At 42.7% G+C, this 23,395-nt stretch overlaps 2 protein-coding genes across 2 annotated transcripts in view; both read right to left on the bottom strand.

Moving 5' to 3' along the window:
• Positions 1–956: 956 nt before the first annotated feature.
• RPL26L1 (ribosomal protein L26 like 1) lies at positions 957–8,526 on the bottom strand. The gene is made up of 4 exons (XM_081852200.1): positions 8,402–8,526; positions 6,975–7,147; positions 5,621–5,761; positions 957–1,130 (listed from the first exon to the last, which is right to left on the bottom strand). Exons 2-4 carry the CDS (start codon positions 7,140–7,142, stop codon positions 1,002–1,004), a joined length of 438 nt encoding a protein of 145 aa, XP_081708326.1. The 5' UTR covers positions 7,143–7,147; positions 8,402–8,526; the 3' UTR covers positions 957–1,001.
• Positions 8,527–12,172: 3,646 nt separating this feature from the next.
• The window catches only part of ERGIC1 (endoplasmic reticulum-golgi intermediate compartment 1), a 74,636-nt gene continuing 63,413 nt past the window's right edge, over positions 12,173–23,395 (bottom strand). Inside the window, exons 7-10 of the mRNA XM_081852182.1 lie at positions 22,346–22,406; positions 19,074–19,174; positions 17,248–17,370; positions 12,173–12,339 (exon numbers count right to left, since the gene is read on the bottom strand). Of these exons, the coding sequence (XP_081708308.1) occupies positions 12,232–12,339; positions 17,248–17,370; positions 19,074–19,174; positions 22,346–22,406 (393 nt within the window). The 3' untranslated portion in view covers positions 12,173–12,231. The remainder of the gene's footprint in view (positions 12,340–17,247; positions 17,371–19,073; positions 19,175–22,345; positions 22,407–23,395) is intronic.

Raw genomic sequence — 23,395 nt, 5'->3', positions numbered from 1 at the left:
TAAGATAATTCTCTAGCTAACTGCAGCCAGTAGAGCCTTCAACATGTAAGTGAAGGGGTTGTGGTTTTGCTGTTGTTGTTCCAGTATGTGTCAGTTTATGCTTGCTTATACTGAATTTCATCTGCCATTTTGCTGCCCATTCACTCCGCCTGAAAAGTTGTTTGGTATCCTGAATCACTTGGTATTCTCCCAAAACGTACAGCTCAACACCAACTCCAATCATATATGAATAATTTATAAAGTGGGGGATCACACTGCTTCTCATTGTTATGAAAACTATCATTTTATTCCTCCCCATTGTTTCCTGCTGTTTAACCAAGAGGTTCCATGCAACCGTTGTTTTTACTTGAGGACCTTTGTTATAAGCCTTCTTTACACCCTCCAGGGCCAGGCCTACTGACAAATGATTTTTAAAGGTAACAATATAACTGAATACCTATTATAACCTGCTCAAGCATGCAAATCCCTTCCTCAATAAGACCAGTTTTTCTATATGCTTAATAACTCTAATAGACACCATTTAATTCAGAATTGCTGCTAGGCCAAAAAGCCTGTAATTTATTAGCTTCTCCCTAAACTGAACCATTTGACTTTGCATGAGTGTCCCTGCTTTTTTTATTGTAGTGGTCAGCTGTATTCTTTTTAAAATAATCCATTTTTTGCATTTAATTGGACTTAGAGCTTGCATGTGACCACAGCTATTTGACTGTTTCAGATGTTCTTAATGAGAAATATGATTCAGGCATGACTATCCATTCAACATTTTCTGCACTGAATAAATCTATTTTTAGAGGAGAGATCAAAACAGATGCTGAGTAAAATTTGAATTCCCTGCCAAGGAAAATCTGCTAGATATCTTGCTCCGTAATTCCTGCTGGCAGAGGAAGGCCAATTCTTACCTAATGCTGTTGCTGTCTCTGTCTTATGTTAAGATACAAAATGAGAACACTTGCAGGTTAGGTTTTATTGAAACTTTAATGGGTTTCACAAAAGAGTCCATTTTACTCTTGCATCTTCTCTATTGTTTCCTCCTTGTACTTTCCTTTCTCTTTGCCAACTTGGCGAGACTTTGCTTTACGTTCCAATATTTTCTTACGATCCTTGTCCAGCTTTAGTTTTGTAATCACCACCTAGGGAGTCAAAATAAACATTTTGTCAATACAACTCAGAGAACAAAAACAAAGCAAGTATGAAAAATAAAACTTTCCCCCCAAATCTATCAAGTCTACAGTAGAACTCAAGAACAAAAATAAATAACCAGCCAGTGTCTTCAGAGAGGGAATTTCATAAACAGGACACCAGCACAGCAAAGGCTCTCTTCTGAGTGCTTTGATTTGTAACTAACTAGAAAACAGGGACTGTTAACTGAAAATTGCTGAATGGCATTAACTACCTAGCTGCCATACATTAATTCCACTCCCAAGTGACAAGTGTGATCCTTAAAGGAAATGCAATCTATTCCAAAGAGCCCAAACACCACTTCTCTTGTTCATGGAACCACCCTATACGACTAATTGTTTGGATTGACCCTGAATTTATTAGTCCTTATCCAGACCATTACTGACACCAGACACTTGGGCAGAATGTTCACTGTCACTCCTGAATTTGATGGAAAGGAGAAAAGGGTTGAATAATTTCAGTATTATGACAACTCATGCAAAGTTATGACAGTCACATTGCGCATCTGAAACTCAATTAATGTCACTTGGGAGTTTGAAAGTGGACTGGGGAAACCCATAAGCACTTCCAAAGTTACAATTTGGAACAGTCACTCCAGCTCCAAACTCAAGCAAAGGACTGGGGCTTTTGTTTGTCATGTCATGCTTGAAACATCTAAAGAACCACAACAAAACTCAGGGTGATATCCCACCCTACCCATTCCCTAATTCCAATGTCAAGAACAAAGCTAGGGCTCATCACTACTGTTACAGCAAGTACGGTGAGCAGAATTATGCACTATGGTTATTGTAAAACAAGGAACATGGCTTAAAAATGAAATCTCCTGAGAACTGAAGCAAAGCAACAACATTAAGAAGAAATGTTGGTTTTTAAAGGCAATTGTACTAAATAGGGAGAAAGCCAATTATCTGGTGATATCAGCATTAGGCTCCCAGGAATATCTGACCAAAAAGGCAGTCAGTAGACAGTATGTGACCAGACAACCAGCGTAACAATGTACAATCAGCAAAACTGTCAGGGATTAATAAAGGTTAATTTAGCAGAGGCCCAAACAATCCCTGAAAAATGAACCACCTTCTGTCTGAGAGCACATCCATCACAAGCATCCCATTCTCAAGCTGCAGAAGCCGGAATTTATCCAAGCAACAGTAACATAATGGCCTCAGGTAACATTTGGTTATTATGCACAAATACCCTAATTGGTGCTTGGGATTAGCTTCATCCCACCACTCAGATGCAGATGATATTTTTCCATCTAATTTGATTAGAGTAATAACACTGCAGTACTGATACCTAAGCAGTAAAAACAGTAGCGAGCATTGCTTCTGGTCTAATGACTCAGTATAAAAGTTCTAATAGTTCATCATCAAGTATCTACAAATTAGAAGTATGCAAGCACTGCTTATCCTTACTTGGTATGGCAATTTTAATAGTATTTTTGAGGAATTCTCAGAAAAAATACAGGCTTCTTCCAATAATTCTCCAACTTGGTGGTAGTTCCTCCACCACTTCCAGCTCTCTTGTATGCCAGTATCATTGGCTAGGCTCATCAAGCAGCATGGTGGAGGGAGACGGAAGAGAAGAGGGAAAATGGCAGCCAAGAGGATTTGCTTCTGGGTATGTTTGAACTCTCTAGTTCCTAAAAATTATAGGAACCCTAACAATTATTCATTTTTATTCCTTCTACTAGATGAGTCACAGAGGAAACAGTTTTGGGCTTTAATCTCAACGGGTTTTTTCCTTCTCTCCCCCACACTGTCTAACCTTGCAACTTGGTAAATTTGCAAATGTGGAAAGAGGGAAGTGGAGGGAAACTGGAAAATGGGAGGGCTGAATTGAGCAGAGGCCAAATTTCAGAACTAGGAGCGCTCATTTAAGAACTTCTCTGTTACTGGGTAGAAGGCAATATTCATGTGAGAAAACATCTGGAAGACTTGCCTACTTCACTTTACAGCATGAAAGAATACCAGCACACAGTAACAGGGCACTAATGTCAGCTTTTTGCTATGTGTTATTCTCAGTTTATATTTTCTCAAAATAAATCCTACTCTTACTGGCATAACATACATAGAGCTAATCTTGTTACTGAGCAAGAAAAAGCTTCAGCCAAGATACAATATATGGTGGCTACTTTGAGTAAGGCCTGCAAAGGATAACATAACAAATTTGGAACCCACCTAAAGGTAAAGGGAAAGGTACCCCTGACCATTAGGTCCAGTCGCAGACGACTCTGGGGTTGCGGCGCTCATCTCGCTCTATAGGCCGAGGGAGCCGGCGTTTGTCCGCAGACAGTTTCCGGGTCATGTGGCCAGCATGACTAAGCTGCTTCTAGCGAACCAGAGCAGTGCACGGAAACGCCGTTTACCTTCCCGCCGGAGCAGTACCTATTTATCTAGTTGCACTTGATGTGCTTTCGAACTTGGAACCCACCTAAGTTAGGCCTAATGTCACCCAATTTAGCTTCAGGGTTAAGTGGGATCCTGTTTCCCAGTCCCTAGCACACTGGCTCACTATACCACAACAACTTGTATGTAGATTGTAGCGAGGCCTTAAAACTTCATTCAACGTGATGTAAAGTGTCTTATTGCCAAAGGAACAATGCACATATGTCTCACTTTTTTTCCTTATTAATTTCCCCCCAAAGTATTTCACCAAGGCATGATAAACATGCCAGCTTTTCTTGGAAGAAAATTAATTTCATGCCTGACAAGCATAATGATACATCCCACAACCCTTGATCACCACCATATTTCTGACAACAAAACTGATTTCACATTCCAAAAGTGGAATGCAGGCAATAAGCATGACAATGTCCTCATTGTCTGTATTTTTCCCATGTATTTGGGGGAACGAAAGCAGCTCTTCACTAACTCTCCATCAAGCAAAGGAAGAAAGATTTCCAAGGTACACACTGCCCATGTAACAAAGTGTTTTAGATGTCAAAATCAGCACTTCAAATTATGGCAACAGGAAACCAGTAAAATCCCTGCACCACTGATATAAATGTGTAGATGATAGCTACTTATTTTATCAAAGCAGCATGGCCAAGGCCATATGGCTTGCCAACCATAACCCTCTCAAATCTTGTCTGAATTCAATGCTATAACAGACCCAACAGCATCCAGTCTCTCATCATGGAATCTGAATGTGCACATCTTTGATACCATTGCTATAGAAGAACAAACATTGGCACAATGATGGCACAATTTGCACTGTACTTCAAATCTTAGGGAAAATGGATGTATCAGTTAAAATATTCCAGGAATAGCGTATCTGGAGTGAGTTCATGCAGTCCCTGTCCACACAAGAACCAGGAGGTATTCTGTCATGCAGAGATAGAGCAGACTAAACTGGATTGTGTTACTGCTATGGAAGTTCTGCTTCTGCCCCAGATGCACCTCATCATCAGCACTACTCTTTGGAGCAATCAACAATCCCAACCAGTAAATATTGAGAAAGCACAGCAATTACCCTGAGTTTCAAAAGGAACAGTTAACATGCTTTTATTTGTTCTAAACATGTTCAACATATTAACAAAAGCAAACTTGAAGAGCCAGAAAGTCTTAAGATCCAAAACTTCCACACAACCCTCAATCAGCACTGCTAGAAGTTCAAAACCAGTCTGCTGAAGCTGATTTTCATCCTACACTACTTGTGTCTTTCCTGGTTTAGCATATACTAGACAATCCTTGATATATGCCTGCTTTATATTATGCCTCTGGATATGCTCTAATAAGCTTCATTAATCTTTGACTGAAATTTATATTTTCTATAATTAGTTATCAAAATTCTAATATCCCAGTAACTTTGTGAAGTTTGTAACTTAGGCTAGGTCAGATGCCTTATTCTCTCAATTATGATTCTCTATTTTTTCATAACGCTATAGACTTCAACATTATAATCACTAAATGAAGTACAGTTGTACCTTGGAAGTCGAACAGAATCTGTTCCGGAAGTCCATTCGACTTCCAAAACCAAAACACAGCTTCTGATTGACTGCAGGAACCTCCTGCGGCCAATTGGAAGCCGCAGAAACCCTGACGGACGTTCAGCTTTCAAAAATAGTTCGCAAACCGGAACCGTCACTTCTGGGTTTGCGACATTCAGGAGCCGAAACATTCGGGAACTAAGCTGTTCAACTTCCAAGGTACGACTGTATATATTAAGTGCTGTAAAGTGACAGCTACTTTTCTATGGATTATATTCTTTAACCACCACATATGAAAGTTTTAGTTTTCTGAAAAAGATCCTTGGATTGTTCCAAGTTTTGGTCTCCTGATGTGCCTCTTTTTCTTGATGATCATGCATGTTTAACAACGGCTTTTGGGGAAACAAGAGAGTTTTGATTGCAGAACTACAGCTACCAGGATTGCACTCTATTTAACAGAAGAATTCAAGAAACATGAGCATTTCCCTTGCATACCATCTCAGCCAAGATTACCTTGCTAGGGTGAATGCCGACGTGTACAGTTGTGCCATTGGCTTTCTCACGCTGTACACGTTCAATGTAGATGACATACTTCTTTCTGTATACCTGGACTACCTTGCCGATCTGCTGCCCTTTGTAATGACCCCGGACGACCTACAAATACAAAAAATATTTAACATTCTCAGGTATCATTGTTATACACAGTATCGCAATCACCTTTCTACAGCAGAGAACTTCACGTACTAAGCATTGCATTAAATAAAATGCCACAGGAAAGACTTTCTCTTACATAGGCCAGGCAGGAAACTAGATTCAGGGACAATAAGACTGATACAATATTAAATATTTACTATATTTAAAAGCTTTTATTGCAAGCACCCACAGTACATCGCTAATCTGAAAACTGAATGTTTTTTCACTCCAACAGAAATAAATCTGCACATCAAAAAAGCACACTTTCCAGCTACGGTATTTGCTGGAAGGCAATCTTAAAACCTTCATTGACTTGCTTGTGCATTACTCCCAGTGTTCCAGCGATTCCTCTCATTCCTATGAGGATAAAGTTGACATAACTGACCTTCATCCCAAAGACAAGGAGACAGCTCAGACGATTAAGATGTCTTTCATGCTCTGCTCTTTTTCCATAGCACAATGCTACTATGGTAGCTTTCTTCTCCTGAGGGTTCACTTCAGACCACAGTTCCAGATTGTAAAAACCAGACATTGGGATTGTACCATGGGAACACAGCCACCTTCCTCTTCCTGATTTTGGCTAATTTCCCTCTTCCTGGTTGTAAGTAACAAGTCCACCATGACATCCAAATCTGGCAAACTATGGCTGGCACAAACAATGAATGCTAACAAATTCTGGTTTGAAGTTTGTTTGCGTACCAGTTTCCAATTCTGGTTTTCACCAAGCACTGTTTGACCTATTTGGACATCACTACAAACCGGTAAAGAAGCGGTAGGAAGAGTGCAAAAAATTGTTTGCATGACATGACTCTTACCCAATTTTAATTGATTGAAATTAAAGGGCTTTGATAGTATGACAATCAGCCAAACCACACTTGATCTGAAATGCCACAGACACACTTGCTGTTTTTGCTTCCACACACTGGCATAAAACAGCTTCTTATGTGGGACAGCACAAAGGTGACCACCAAAAATTGCTGCTTGAGTGAACTGGGCCTGATCTCCATGCAGTTGAGAAATAATTTGGTATTTGATGCATAAGGAAACCCACAAAATGTTGCTTAGAAATTGTTTTCAAAACTAACCATTTACCTCGCTGACGTCTATTGCCTTTATTAGTTGAAAACAAAACCATTACTCTTCGCAGAAGAAATCAATAACTCAAAACACATACTTGGACTTCGTCATCCTTTCGGATGGGCATAGAACGGACATTGTATTTCTGCCTCAACTCCTTGGAAAGGGGAGAAGACATGATCTTCCTGCGAATGTGAGATGGCGCATTGAAGTGCCGTTTGCGGTTCTTGCTGCGGTCTGAGGTCACAAATGGATTGAACTTCATTTTGACTAGAGAAGGAAAAAAATATGCACACCAAATTATTCACACTGAAGTCTAGCAAGGAAAAACAATGACTACCAATCATTCCCCAATAAAACAGTATTTATAAAAAAAAAAAACTTAATAACTGGAAAATAGCGCCCGCAAACTCAAAAACATGTCAGCAGCCAAGGTCTCAAAGACACTTTTGCACTTTGGATATATCCTGAGAAAGTTAAGACAAGCAAGTCTGAGACATTTGGAGCTGTGAGGATGCAGTGTTGTGAGCCTGACACTGGAATGTCAGGCTTACAAGACATATATAAAGCTCTATTAATGTCCTGTAAAATGTTTCTTTCACAGCGCTGGAGTTAAAAGCTTTCAGCGCAATATTTCTTAAGGCCCAGATAATAATTCATTTGGTATAGGTGCATTCCGGCTTAGTCATTATTGACTATATTCTGGCTATGATAAATCAATGTCTGCTCAACTATTATATTCATGCTCATGCAATAAAAGTTCAAGTTGCTCAGCTGAACTGAAACCAGCAGCAATGTGTATCAGGAGAAATAATTCTTGCCATGTTCAGTGTGCATTATGCCCAAAAAAGTGTGCATAGGATTTTTAACAGTGGCAGCTACAACACTAAAATAATTGGGACAAGCAGCACTCCCAAGAGACGGGGATGGAGTAAAATTAAACATCTCAATACCCCAGTAAAACGCTGAGAGAACATAAGCAGTAAAATGGAAAGTGAGGCTCAAAGACACACGGAACAGCTTTATCAGGTTAGATCAGCATTTAGGTAAATCGTGATCCTACAGACGTTGGATTCCAACTCCCATCAACCTGACGCTGGGAGATGTGGCTCCGTATTATGTGGAAAGGGAAAGCATCCAGACACTCCAACTCGTATTACTGGATATAGGAAGCCGCGCAACAGATGAAAAGAAAGCACTCCAGCCGTCTCAGTCCTCATAACCTGGGAATGCGTTCCAACGTCAGGCCTTCTATCCACTTTCTCCCTTCCACCCCCTCCTCAGACAGCACTTCCACCGGAGAGCATTATGGGGCGAAGCGCACCACTGTCAGGCATTCCCAGGCCCCAAACCGGCCACGGAAAGAGGTGAGCAGATCCGACGGAGAAACCGGTTCCTCCCGCCTCAAATATAGGAACCACCGCGACGCCCCCTCCACCCCGCATGTTCCCCGGTAAACTGCAACGGGGTCTCGGCCGTCAGTGGGCAGATGATAACAGATTACAATCCTCCTTCCATTCTTACCCGCTGCTGCCTCGGCTATGGCCGCCCGGAAAGAGAGGTTGATTCTACTTCCGCCGGTGCTGGTGAGACCTCAGCTCTCGCGAGAACGCCACCCGCTTCCGAGAAACGTCGACGGGACGGAAGCGCAGGAGGAACGGACAGCGCCCCCGCGCGCCCTTCGGGAGAAACTGCAGCAGGAGCCGATGCAGAGAGCTGGGCGCTGCTTGCTTTGACTACCGCGCCTCGAGCGAGCGGAGCTTTGCAGTCCGAAGCAGCGAGGCGCGCGGAGGGAGAGCCTCAAGTCCGCTGCTATAGGGAATGCGAGGGCTGTCCCGCTCCTGGGCTGAGCCCACTTTCCGCCAGGATATAGAAAACTAGTGAGACCAGCGGATAAATGCCCCGCCAGCAGCGCGGCGTATTCGTATGCGCTCTGCGCTCGCTTTGATTTCTAAACATTTTGTTCTCCTTCCATCTTTGCACACTTGAAGCAGCCGCCGTCCCATACACTTTTAAAGGACTCCCACACCTCGCCCGTGCTAGCTGTCCTCGCAGCTACGAGATGGCCAGATGCAAAAAGAGAACAAAAGCTCCTTTCCATTTAAATAAGTCTGCAGGGAAGGGGAGATTTCAGCCTCCGCAGCTTGCAATGAGAAACTACACCCACCAGTAGTATTGCCTCTTCTGCACAACTATTGGAGGGGCAGGCAGGAGCCCTTGCCCTCTTCCTGCATCTGGACAGCCTGTGATGAATTTGGTTCCAGCAGGTCCTCACACAGGTCCAGGGCACTTCTGGTCTTGAGATCCATAGCCACAATTTAAAAAGGATTGCTGTGGTTTTATACAGTTTCTCCATAACTGTATTTACACTAGTCCAACATCCTCCACAGTTGGAGGCAGCAATCCTCAAAATACCAGTTGCTAGAAAGCCCAGGAAGGGAAAGGGCTCTTGTGCTCATGTTTGGCCCAGTCGTTTCCCCACTGGCATGGTCACTGAGAAGACAGGATGCTGGACTAGATGTGTCATTGGCCTGATCCAGCAGGCTCTTCTTATGTCCTGATCATTGCATTGTAAACATTGGCTGGTTCAACATGCATGGACAGGAAGGACAATGGGGCAGGAAGGAGGGGGCTCATGTCTGTAATAAATGACATGGGGCAGGCAGGGGGTGGGGGGAAGGCTCTTTCCATGCATGGCAATTTTAGGCCTCTGGTGAGAGCAGAAGAGACTTGAAGGGGCTAGTGGAATGGGGGGGGGTTTAAAAGTGGCATTTGGATGAAAAGTGGTACAGTACACTTTCCTCCTCAGAAAAACCCAACCTCATATCCATGTAAGAAAGGCACAGGGAGACAGAAATGAACACTCATGTATTATTTTCAATTTGATTTTTGCAAATGGAAAAAAATGTATAAAATCCATCCAAATATTAAACAAGATACAGGAAGTTACAAGATCCAGTTTTACACCAATATAACAAATCATTTCGTAAGAAAGATAGGGGGAATTCTAAAGATGTTTTATCAACATTGTAAAAGCATGAAGGATTCAAAATCAGTGAAGAAAGGGCTGTTGAGGAGGGGGGGAATCAGTGAGAATTTCAATCAGAGAAAAGTTGCTATCTTTCCAACACCATAGCAGAGTGAAATTTTCACACAGACATACTGGGCAGATGAAGGCTGTAATCCCAGGGGTGGGGGGATATAACCTGTGGCCCTCCAGATGGACTTTTGTCAGCTCCAGCCAGGTGAACCCACTATAGGGGCGTGTGGGACCTGCGACAAATCACGATGTGGGGCCCCTCGTTGCCCTCACCTTGCCCCTTTTCCTCTTCCTGGTGATGGTGGTCATGGCTGCCTCTCTCCTGGCTTACTTTTTGTTGTGGTGGTGGTGCCACCACACTGAAAGCAACAGCAGCAGCAGCGGTAAGGCTCTCCCAGCTCCTTGCCTCCCCTCTAGGAAGGGAGGATGTGAAGAGCCTTGGCAGGTTGACAGGAGGGCTGGTCAGCTGGCAGTGCTCCTAGCCATGGCTGCCAATACCAGATGAAACCCCCCACCAAATAGCAAGACCTGGGTCAGGCTCCCCACCACCACCACCACCACCAAAGAGATGGCTAGTGGTCAGGGATGATGTGAGTTGTAGCCAAATAACACCTAGAGGGTCAAAGATTCACCATCCCTGCTGTAATTCTGTATCCTTTTACCTAAAAGTAAACTCCATAGAATTCAATTAGACTTACTTCCAAGTAAATATGTACAGATTTGTGTCATTTAGTCACAGTGTCTTGATATGACACTTCCACATTTTTCAAAGGTCACCCTTAAAAGATCACACATTATTCCAGCAACAAAATACCCTCCCCCAAACTGTAACATGGAAATTCTTAGTGTTTATTTTAAGAAGTGCAGCAAAACCTAGAGAACACACAGCCAATGTGCATTCATATCTAGGTGATATAAAATGTACAAAGCATGCAACTAATTATCACTTGATTCATATATCAAAGGACTATTTGAGGTCTAATGAAATTATAGATCTTGCTGTAGTTCTCAATGTCAACAGCATATTAAAAACTACTACTAGCAGTATTTCTGCCTTTCCCCCAATCATTGCAGGCACACACAAACAATTGTTTTATACTTAAGATTGAAATGCACCTGTAGAAAACATCTGTGCTGCAACCTTGTCTCGTTTTTTACAGGGCTGTACCAATCCTCCTTGGCAAATGTTGGCAATCTAAAATAATTTTAAATATAAGCAAACAATTGAAAAATATGTACAAGGACTTAGATTCCACATACTGGGGGCCAAGTCCTATGTTCTTGGCATTTGTGTCTTTCAAAATTATGCTCATCCATCCAAGTTACTGGAGTGCCTCATTCTCTCCTCTTTCAATCCAGACATTCTAACCTGGGCAGGTGGGGTAGTAAATGCTTCAAAAGGCAGAAGGAAGTAACAAAAAAATGCAGCAATAGATAGCGATAATCATCTTCTGCTGCATATTGCAGTTCGCAATTCATTCGTTCTGCTTTTGTCCTGCTGCCTTATGCCATCTATAAATGCTAAAACTGTTCAGTTTCTGAAAAGAAGAGAAACCATTTTAACATCCCAGAAGATTAATAGAAATAGATCGTTCTATTTTACTGTTGTTCAGAATGATCTCAATAGGGGTTTTCATGCACAATTTTTGTCAAAGACAACATTGATTGTCCATTTTGATTGAAAAGAAAAATCTACTTTGCATAATTAGTTTTCGCCTTGACCAGCACCTGTGAGAATTTAAAAATAATTATACTAGTCAGATCCATAGGATTTGGTTTTACAACAAAAATCATTTTCAGAGGATGTAGTGTAGGAAACCCCACCCACCTGTCAATGCTGCCATCTTTCAAGACACACAGAGTGCAATCTGAACCTTACATTTTGATGGCTGGCAGAGTAGTGGGAGAGGGCTAGAATGCTGCATAGATTCCTCACCAGTGGCTTTTGCCAGCAAAGAGGAGTGTTGCTGGGGGGGGGGGGGCCTCTGCCATAGCTGAGTTCCAAGCTATGCCAGGCAGATGGTCATCTCCCACTGACAGTACTTTCGATTGCAGTAGGGCATAGAAAGCCCCAAAGGTGTGTTTCAGGGCTGGTAGACCTTTGGATGTAACACCGGGTGGGTCCTCTGCTCCATACCTCCCCAGCTCCTTGTTAGGATTGCTCTACTAGATTTGTTTGCTCTTTTACAAAGTCTTCAATTAACTAATTAAAGTGGCATGTACCAATGGAAAATGATACAAAGGAGGAAAATGAATAGCAGTGACGTTTTTATTCTTTGCTTCTTCTCACAGGACCTGGAGGAGAGTTGCTTTGTTACTGCATCTTCCCTAGCTGGATCTTCTTCCAGGCTTCAGAGGCAGTGAAAATACAGGAATCAAGAATCCCAGCCACTGTGAAGGTTCCTCCAACGATGGCACAAATCTGACATGTTGAAAGAAACAAAAAAACGGGTTGGTGTAAGGAAGATCAAGTTGGTCCTCAAGCGTACAGAGGTCCTCCTTGGTTTCCATTTAGCTATTTTCAGGCAGCCTATAGAATCACAGAGCTGTAGAGTTGGAAGGCACCACGAGGGTCATCTAGTCCAACTGCCTGCAATGCAGGAGCCTTTTGCCCAACGTGGGTCTCAAACCCACAACCCTGAGATTAACAGTCTCATGCTCTACTGACTGAGCTAGGAAGCTAAGTGTAAGATCATTCAGAGAGCTGGGCAATAAGTAGAACCCCGTTTCCCACATTCAGATCCACAGCCTATTCATAAATACCATGACCAAAAAAAGGTGACCTTGTTATTAGTTATCACACCCCTAAACAAATCCTCACTACTCTTGGCTCAATCCTCTGTTTTCTACCCTTTAACTTTTGTCATAAGAACGTAAGGTGAACCTGCTGGATCAGACAAAATGGCCCACCTAGTCCAGCATGGGGTGTTAGGGGAGGGGTAGTACCTCTGGTGGGGGGCACTTTGTGCTCCTTCTGGGGCACTTTTGGCTCCTAGAAGCTGCCCTAGGAACAGCATTTGGAGAATGAATTCACTATTAGTATATTGGATGTGTTTTCGACGGGTGTGCTGATTCTATGATGAATTTCTTTCCTAGTTCTCGCCCAGGGTCTAACAAACTCTCACTAACATCTCACAATGAGAAGAGTTCATGGAAACAGCGGACATCACCCTAGTCTCTCCCTTTCAAGACTTGCTTTCTATGGGCAGGCCCAAGGTGGATGGTACTTCCTCAGGCCACCCACAGCTGTGTCCCATTCAGCTGCACTCTCCACACACAGTTTCAGGTACAGCAAGTTTGTTGAGTTTCCCAGGGGATGGGGAAAGTGCACCCCACCCCCACTCACAGCTGGGGAGAGCCAGTGTGGTGTAGTGGTTAAGAGCGGTAGTCTCGTAATCTGGGGATCCGGGTTCGCGTCTCCGCTCCTCCACATGCAGCTGCTGGGTGACCTTGGGCCAGTCACACTTCTTTGAAGTCTCTCAGCCCCACTCACCTCACAGAGTGTTTGTTGTGGGGGAGGAAGGGAAAGGAGAATGTTAGCCGCTTTGAGACTCCTTAAAGGGAGTGAAAGGCGGGATATCAAATCCAAACTCTTCTTCTTCTTCTTCTTCTTTCTTCACCCTCTGCCCTCTCCTCCTCCAGCTTGTGAGCTTAATCACCACTCTGTGGCTTCTTCTGCACACTGAACCCCCATATCTTCTTAACTTCCTTATCAGTTATCTGTTTCTAGTGTGCACAGCACCATACAGTCCTTATCTCAAGCACCTTCATAGCAGATTGATGTTGGGAATTTTTTCAGATTTCCCAAATGGGGAAATGATTATGTTTCAAGGCAAATCCAACACTTTAGCCACTATATTTAACAGAGGGCGAAGGTGAGTCTCCCTGTGGACCTCAGCAACTCTTACCATCCCTTGGCCATGTTGGCTATGGCCGATGGGAGATACCCACAGTTCCCCGCCCCAGACAAGTGAGATTTAAAATGGATAAGTAGCAAAAAATAAGCAGAGTTAATCCAGGTGAGAAAAAAGTTCAAGAAATTCTCAAAATAAAGAAACAGGAGGTCAAGGATCATGTTCTAGGAACAGTAAAACTCAAGAAGAATAGACTTTGGACAGATGGGAAACAAGACATTCAGGAAGGAATGACTCCTTTGAGACTGCAATCCTGTGCACATTACCTGAAAGTAAGTCCCAATGAACTTAATAGGAGGAGATAGTATAGGACTGGGCTGTAAAGCAGATAAATAAAATGAGCTGTAAACCTTTCACAGAGGGGAAGCCAAGCCCCCTTGTCACCACATAGATCTATTAGCATGTGACACAGGGGACAGCAGCCAAAGAGAACAGTGGCCAAGTTTGAAACGGAATTAGGAAGCATGAGTAAACAGGACTTTAATAGCAAGCAGCAGCAAGGGAGGAATTGCTCCTTTCTTTGTGTATTTTTAACTTAGGCATATGTGTCCAACGAGCCCAGCAAAATGGGAAGATGTTTCAGTTACAAAAAGTCTCGGTAAATTTATTTTCCGCAGCACAGCTGACATTCTCAGAACTGAAAACCACAAAAAAGGCAGAGGAAATAAACCCCTGTACAACTGAATTTCTTTTTTAAAAAAGAAATGGGCATGGCTTCCACCATCACTCCTCTGTTTCTGCTATTTCCCTTGCCCCCACCCTGTTCTCCTCTTACAGTGATGCAAACTTACTTTTCAGGGAGAATGACACCAGAAGGAGTTGGGTAATTTCAATCCATGCGGATCAGCTGACACAAGACGTTTTATACCGCAAGTAGGGAGGAGGGAATGTACTTTTTGCATTGAGGGCAGGAAAATATGACTTCAGAGCAGCAAATACAAGAAGAAAAACACACACAGAGAAAAACATATTCATCTGTGCGGCTCTGTACCACTGATTACTTATGACTCACACATACCTGGCATCTGCTTAGTCTCTGCCTTCCCTGCATGCACTTATAAAAAAATCAAAGGTAGACGCATTCAGCAATTGAGAGAGGGGAAGGCAGAATCCTCCTCCTCCTCCTTCTTTAAGAGAAATAAAAACTCTCATCAAAGACGCTAGGAATGAGGTTTTGTGGATGCACCCCCTTGGTCTAGACAGCTGTGCCTTGTTGGTTCCAGAAAATAAGGCAAACAAGTGATGCATCTTTTAGTGCTTGGTGCTGAGTGCTCACTACTCAAAAGCACAACAGATAGTCTCATCTTACCCATTTTGTACTTAGCTACACATATTTTGGTGGAATTTCCGGCCAGTTGGCAAGACTCGTCCCTGCCATCTTTTAGATGTCTCCTTAAAAAACTTGTGTTATTCAAGCAGGCCTTTGCAATGTGAATTTACTTTTACCAACCAGTGTTTATTGATGTATTTACAGTGGTGCCTCACAAGACAAAATTAATTCGTTCTGCGAGTCTCTTCGTCTTGCGGTTTTTTCGTCTTGCGAAGCACAGCTATTAGCGGCTTAGCGGCTATTAGCGGCTTAGAAAAAGGGGGGGGAGGGAAAAAACTCGCAAGAACTCGCAAGACGTTTTCGTCTTGCGAAGCAACCCCATAGGGAAATTCATCTTGCAAAGCACCTCGAAAAACGGAAAACCCTTTCGTCTAGCGAGCTTTTCGTCTTGCGAGGCATTCGTCTTGCAGGGTACCACTGTACTGACGTTTTTATTTATCCAATTGTAATTTTGTATGCTGTATATCATCTTGCTGTGTTTTTATAAAAGCGTGGTCTATAAATGTTTTAATAAATAAAAATAAAATAAATCCACAAGTAGTAGACAGCGGATAGGTGCTCTCTCATTCCTCTTATATATAGCCAGCAAATATGTGGGCACAACAACACTTTTGTTTAGTGGCGCTGTTCCTTCCCCAACTATTTTACTAACAGCTTTTGTGTGCGCCAAGACAAACCCTTTGTGTGCCTTAAGAACAATCATGGAAATTGTATCCAAAACAGCCAGTCCGCACATTTATGTCACTCCTACTATAAACAAATACACACAAAATGCCACGGAGCCGGACCCAGATGACCAGGCATACATGCACATCAACACTATTCCTCCTGACAGCCCTGCTTAAAGTTCCCACAGAGAGAGACACTAAAAAGGTCCATTCCCTTCTGAGGTAACAATAGGAAGTTTTACATTTCCAAACCTGGATAAATTCTCTCACGGCCTAGTAGGGTCTTTTCCCACCTATGCTCATGAGAACACATTTAAAAACACTTCAGTGTTTCTGTGACAGTTGTATGGGTGCAGCCTGGTAAACAAGCTACCCAACAAAAGGAACAGCAGGTGCTCCTTCCATGGGCCTCCTTTGTAGCTTTTAACTAAGCATCTGCTGCTTAACAAGATTCAGGGTGCTTCTGAGGCCTGCCCCTCTTGACAATAACTCCAGCTGCCACAAGTGGATAATCTCTGGCTGGGCCAGAAGGCTGCAGCCTCTCCACAGCAATGACGGCTAGCCAGTCTCCAAGGCAACCATGATGCAGAAGGGCAAGCGGGCAGCGTTAGCAAAGACTGGGACGGCAGGAGTGACGGCGGTCCAGAGAGCCATTGAGCTGGGCTGGATAACTACATCTTAATATATAACAGCCCCGCCTGCCCCACTCCAGTGTCCATTCTTAAAAAGATGGCTGGCGTCTCAAAATGGTGGAAGTGCGGAGCTTATGTATACAAGGCATGAATATATCATGATGGGCAATTTCTAGTAGCAATAGAAAAGGGCTGGTACCATTAAAACAAGGCAATTAATACCAGAGCCCAGACTGTGCAAGAGACAAGAGCTATTCAACTGGATAAAGAACTTTGGTCGTCGAGTTCGGTATTAGGGTTCTTTTCTTTTTCTTTTTTATAATAATATTTATTAAAGTTTCAAAAGAATTACAAAAATGAAAAAAGAGAAAAAGAAAACAAAAAGAAATACAAAGTACAAAAAAGAAATAAAGAAGCAATTAAAAACATTTCAATCTTTCCATGTCTTGTCTTTCGTTTACTTATTTCCCTGACCTCCTCACACCTCCCTCTTTTGTATTCTAGTTCAATAGTTGTTTCAGCAAGTCCTTACCCTTTTTGCATTTATCTTGATACTTTATCGTAATAAATTATAACTTTACATTTTTACATGTTAACAATCCATTTTTACGTACCCCTTAACAACATTATTGCTAAAACCACTTAACTTCATTCCAACCTCCCTCTAACATTCCTCGGTATTAGGGTTCTTTTCTGACGCTGTCACATGAGCTGCACTTGCATGCACACATATATAAGACATGTCAGCTACGGAGAAATAGAGAACATGATGTAATGGAAACTTACTGTTGTGATGAACCTGTACAAGGGCTGTCGCCTTTCTGTGTATTTCACTGTGATAGGACTCAGGTCATAGCGAAACCAGATGGCTGGAATGATGCGGCCTGTATGGCTGTATGCTACGTACTCCTGAAAAAGATTTATATAAGGTAGAACTGAGTTATAATCTCCATTTGGAGATGGTCTGAGAACCAGTGGCTTGCCTAAGATTACCTAAGGCAGGGATGTGGAACCTTTTTCCAGTTGAAGGTTGTATTCCTTATGTATTCTTGAGGGCAGAGCAGGATCTGGTGTTGGCCAGAGTAAAAAGAGGCTGGGGCATCTCATTTTTTATCTGCCACCCCTTTTCCCTCTCGGATTTTCCCTCAATGCCACTCACATGAAATTAGTCAAAGAGTCATATGTGGCCCTCAGGCCGCAAGTTGTCCACCCCTGACCTAAGGAGCTCATAGCAGAAATGAAATCTGAACTAGGGACTTTGTAGTCTACAGGTCAGTCTCTTACCCACTATGTTACATGAGCTCATAATGGATTAGTGGTGGGACAAATGACCAGCTCATTGCACATTCTAAAATGTCTGCTCAAAATGGCCATTAATAAAAGGTAAAGGACAACATAATAAAGTTACTATCTTATACTAGAAGTAGAGAGAATCATGCCTGCCCCTCAAAAAGAACCCTCTGGTAAACATGAGACTACCTCGAGACTGGGAAGAAACAGTTTCATTTTTTCCCCTGAATCCCATCCAATTGGGATAGATTCAAGCAACCTTTCTGCTCCTTCCTGAGCTTATATTTAGCAGCCGCCCCACTTGGATATTCATGCACACCCAGCCCACATTTGGAGACCTTGATGTATTTAAAAAAAACAGCATGAAAAATTATGAGCAGCTCAATATTCTGAAAACATGTCACATCAAAAGAAACACCACGTATGGGTATCTATCCCAAGTTATTCAGGCTGGAATGAAAAGAGTAAGCACACTAAAAAGGTGTTAACCTCCTCCACTCGAAAACAAGCCATTTTGCTCCAGACCCTCAATCTTATATTGCCTTACTGCTTGAAAAGTTGGGAGCTGAGGGGTAAGTAATGGGAATAGAATATATACATCTCCCCTAAAATTCATGAACCCAACCATGCTTTAGGCATACGTCAGGGGTGGGGAACCTCTGCCTCCGCAGACAGCTGAACTACAATTTCCATCAGCCCTGGCAACCATGGCATGACCAGGAATGGCGGGAGTTGTAGTTCAGCAGCATCTGGAGAGCCCAAGGTTCCCTACACTGGCTATACAGAATTACCAATAGCAAACCAAGAAGTAGGAAATAGGTGAATCAGTCTGTTTCCAGTCTGTGTCTCTTTCACGGGTATCCACCTGTCAGTCCATTCTGTCCCATTCTGCATTAATCACCTATGAAATAGCTACATGAAAATGCACATTCAAAGTGTAATTTTGAAACCTACTTTCTCTCCAAACATGCACTTCTAAAATATTTTCTTTCCAAACAGGAAATCTATTTAGATACAGTGTATGTATTTTGATAAGCTTTTTGATCAGAGAACTGCATCTGGTGGATTACGAAGTTTCAACCTAGGAGTTGTGGATCAGATCAGATCAAATTCCTCAAGCATCCTTAGTATACAATGGCACCTCCGTTTCATTATCAGTTCTTCGCTTTTCCAGCAGGGGCTGCTATTGCACTCACTTCAAGCACAAGGAAGCACAACAAGTAAGAGCGACAGTGGAAATGGGACCTACAACAGAAGGCTCATCCAGTAGGGTGTGCTGCATCAAGCACTTTCTACCAAAGGATATACTACTGCATGCTTACCTTACTGGCTACAGTATACTGGTATGAGTACCGTTGCTTGCCACTCATGTCTTCATACACCGTGGGAACAATTTTCAATATATAATCATAGGATGCAAGGGCTGCGTGAACAAGAGAGAAAGCTGAAACCCCCCCAAAGTCACAGCACAAGACTATGCTCAGAAATGCATCCCTGAAATGGGCAGCTTTAAAAGTACAGCTTTTTCTTTTTTAAATCAAAATTGGCTTAACCCAGTCAATTCATTCCTTGCAGGGAAGAATACACTTTTGTCCTTCTGCATTTTCCTCAACACAGAAGTCGTACCTGACCAACACACAGAAGAACATATCCAGTCCACAGATACGAAGGTACACAAACAAGACTTTGGGAATGTGCCACAACCCTTTTTTTTTAATTAGCAGATGTTTCAAGACACTCACTGCACCTTTTTGATGTACTGTAAAAAGCTGGTACAGTGGTGCCTCGCAAGACGAAATTAATCCGTTCCGTGAGGCTCTTCGTATAGCAGTTTTTTCGTCTTGCGAAGCAGGCCTATTGACAGCTTAGCGGATTAGCGCTATTAGCGGTTTAGCGGCTTATCAGCGGATCAGCTGATAAGCGGCTTAGGGCTTAGGAAAAGGGGGGGGAGGGGAAAAACCCCGCAGGAACTCGCAATACATTTTCGTCTTACGAAGCAAGCCCATAGGGAAATTCGTTTTGCGAAGCGCTTCCAAAATGGAAAACCCTTTCGTCTAGCGGGTTTTCCGTCTTGCGAGGCGTTCGTCTTGCGGGGCACCACTGTATGGGCAAACATTGGCAAGGACTATTCTGAGTTGGCACTTACAACCCTACTATAGTTTACCAGAAGCAGTGGCACCCACCCCCAACTTGGACAGTCACTCCAGAATGAATGGGGCACAGTTGTGGGCAGTCTGAGAAGTACCACCCACCTTGGGCCTGCCCAGAAAAAGCAAATCTACAGTGAGAGACTAGGGTGATGTCTGCTGTTGCCAGGAACTCTTCTGGTATTCCTGCATTGCAGGGGGTTGGACTAGATGACCCTTGGGTACCTTCCAACTCTAAGATTCTATGATTGTTAGATTTTTGTGGGTGAGCTGAGTTTGTTTGGACAATGGGTGAGAACCCAAAGGCTGAGCGGGAGGGTGTGTCAGAAGGAAAATGAATTGATATTGACTGATATATATTAATAACTTTGTATTAACATTTTCATATGTAACTGTGTATTTTTGTAACATTTTGTTTTAAGTTGTCTATTGCTGCTTCAGTTTCTTTGTATGCTGCTTAGAGATATTTTTAATATATTAAACAGTATAGAAATTAAATATACAATCGATCAGTCAATCAGAAAGATACTATGGTCAATGGTATCAAAAGCCACTGAGAGATCAAGGAGAATTAACAGGGGCACATTTTCCCCCTGTCCCTCTCCCAACAGAGGGCATCCTACAGGGCGACCAAAGCAGTTTCTGTGCCAAAACTGGACCTAAGCGCCAACTGAAATGGATCTAGAAAATTAGTTTCCTCTGAGGGCTGGCTGATAGGATGAGCACAATACTCCAGGTTGGAGAGAGGACTGGCACACTATATAGTTTATTTCCCTACACTCAGTCCTGCCCATTGGGATTAAAACATTCAAGCACTATTTTTATTTCATATATTGTATCCTTGGCAATGGTTGCTTTCATGGATAATCAAGCCAAAAGTAGGAAAGCAACCACTCAGTCTCAACAGCACCTGACAGCACAGAGAAAGAATGTCCTGGGATAAAGCTTTTAAATATATCTTCATGGGGCAGAGAGGCAATAGGGGGCAAGAGTTTCCCTCTGCTGTGTGTTCCATGGAGTAGGAAATACACTGCAAGTAATGCTAAGATGTAGAGCAGCAAATACAGACTGCAGAAGTGTTCTACATGCCCAATTTAGACTAAGTCATGACAGCCGATAAGTAAACACTGAGGAAGGAAATACCAAAAATTAAGATGTTGGTTAGGATCAGGCTCATTTCCTGGCTATGACACAGACGCTCTTAAAAACCTTGCAAGTCTGTCTCTCTTTGCCCTGCCTCCTTTCTGTATCTAGGTATTTATATCAAATATTTTCAAGTTACTTTTCCACTGAAAGTCACCAGAATGATTATATACAGCCAAAATTAAACTGCTAAGAAAGAATACATTAAAAAAAATGGAGGGTAAAGAACATCCACAGCAGGGTCTCTGAAGCTGAACTTAAAAGAGCAGTCAGCTTCACAGAGACCACTCAGTACCCAAATTCTCTAGGATGTTTAGGAATCATATATCCATGGTGGAGGAGCACACCAACACTTCAGAAGACCAACTGTTCCCTGTAACTTTTGTTATAAGCAAGCAAACTATGTTTTTTTTTAAATCTGAGCATCTCTGTTCTATAGCCAGGAAAAAGGGGAAATCAAATTAATTTATCCCTATAGCCAGTGTAATATTATTTGGTAACAACCCAGCTATATAAAGAACATAAATAAAAACTGTAACAATTTTCAGAGGGGTGGCAGTGCTAGTCTGCTGTGACACGGTAAAAAGACTAAGAAGATTTGACGTATGTTTTTGTGGACTAGAGTCCACTTCGTCAGATGTATGCAGCGTAATCCTCAGTTGCAGACTACATCGGTCTATCTATACACACACGCACCCCAAACACGCACACAAAGGGTGGGTCTGAAAAGAGACAACGGTTGCCTTTCCCACTACAGATGTCAATTACCTCATCATTACCAAGCTGATTGTTTTATCGCCTATGACTACCGCTGTAAAAGGGTCACCGTCCTTATCTTGCATACATATATGCTAGCTCTAACTGGATTGTCACTGTCTGCCCTTTTTTGCATTCACTTCTCTATGACCTCACTGCCTACTATTCTCTCCCCACCCCTCCCACTTATCACCATGTATGCCTTTCATTACAGCCTCTAGTTCACAAAAAAGTTTATAAAAGTTGTTAGTCTCTAAAGAGCCATGCACTCATTGGCTGTGTATATACACCATACATTTAAAGCACATGACTCCCCTCCCCCTCCCCCCCCACAGAGGCTTGGGAACTGTAGTTTACTACTCACATGGCACCTTGACAAACTACAGTTCCCAGGGTTATTTGGGGAAAGTCATACCTTTTAAATATATGGTGTGTACAGTTTTCATGTCCCTGTAATTAAATAAAATTTGGCTAGCTCCTACCAGTCTTGCCAATCAAGGCATCTTTACTAACCCCAAATAAGACCCTGCAAAACACAGTGTACGTACGGTTTGAGCTGAGCTTGTCTGCTCCCTCCAATGCATTGAATGCTCCATGAATGTTCTGGACCTGGAGAGGGAAAGAGCACAGAATTAACTTTTGTATTACGTTTGTTCTTTTATACTTCCAGAGACAACCTAGCTTATAACAGTAGAAGCTTCAACACTGCAGGTAGAAGGAGAGGCAAGGAGCTTAAAGTCATTTTGTGCAATTTAATTTTATGTTATCTCTCATCCTCTCTGGGCAATAGGTTTTTCACATTTGCACTGACCTTGCATGTGAAATATACTACAGTGCAGCCTATTAACACAAGTAAAGAATTTTGCAAATAGCAGAGCTCTTTCTCACTCTTTTCCAATAGCCCTGAGCCTACAAACCATCCAATATAAGAAAGAACTTCACAGACCAGCAATGGGACCTGAAGACAGAAGCCTTTCTCCACCTAAAGAGATGAGGCAAGTGGCCACTAGGGAAAGGGTCTTTCAAAAGTAGTGCCTCAGTTATGAAATGCCCTCCCCAATGAGGCTCACCTAGTACATACACTAAAGCTATGTACACATTAGCAGCTTAAAATGCAGCAAGGTCACCACACCGTCCGCCCCCATGTTCTAAGTCATATTTTTACATTACTCTCTACACACACAGAGATAGTGGGGGTGGGAACGTCTTCATCCTTTTTTGTTTTCGCATACCAGCAACCTTCCCCCCTCTCCCCGGCAAACTTCTATTCAATGAAGCTGTCGTCTACACATGTGCTGACATCTGCGCATGCACAACAGCTGTCTCAAATGTACCCACCGCAGCTTATCTGCAGCCGACAAATTCAAATTAGGTGGAAGCTGATTTGAGGGGAAACGCATCAAACAACAGGATTTCTCTAGAAACTGCAAGATACATTCGGATTGCAGCTAACTTCATGTGCGCTTGGCCTCAAACACCAGAAGTAGGGGTGCACTGAAGCCTGAGTAAATGGTAACTCTCCCGCTTATTATGTATCCAGTGCACTCTGATTGCAGGTCTGTACACAGCATTAGCCACAATATACATCTATCCTGTCG

This window comes from Podarcis erhardii, assembly GCF_964252035.2.
Source record: "Podarcis erhardii genome assembly, chromosome: 2".
In the NCBI taxonomy this organism is placed as follows: domain Eukaryota; kingdom Metazoa; phylum Chordata; class Lepidosauria; order Squamata; family Lacertidae; genus Podarcis; species Podarcis erhardii.
Note: the sequence above shows the minus strand (reverse complement) of the source record. Positions and strands in the feature narration are given on the sequence as shown.

What these genes read in the sequence shown, in the direction of transcription:
- RPL26L1 (XM_081852200.1), bottom strand. Translation starts at nt 7,142, where the DNA reads ATGAAGTTCAATCCATTTGTGACCTCAGACCGCAGCAAGAACCGCAAA. An exon ending in GAAAGGATGACGAAGTCCAA is followed by an intron (nt 5,762 to 6,974) that starts GTATGTGTTTTG and finishes TTGTATTTGTAG; the next exon opens with GTCGTCCGGGGTCATTACAA. An exon ending in TCGGCATTCACCCTAGCAAG is followed by an intron (nt 1,131 to 5,620) that starts GTAATCTTGGCT and finishes TTGACTCCCTAG; the next exon opens with GTGGTGATTACAAAACTAAA.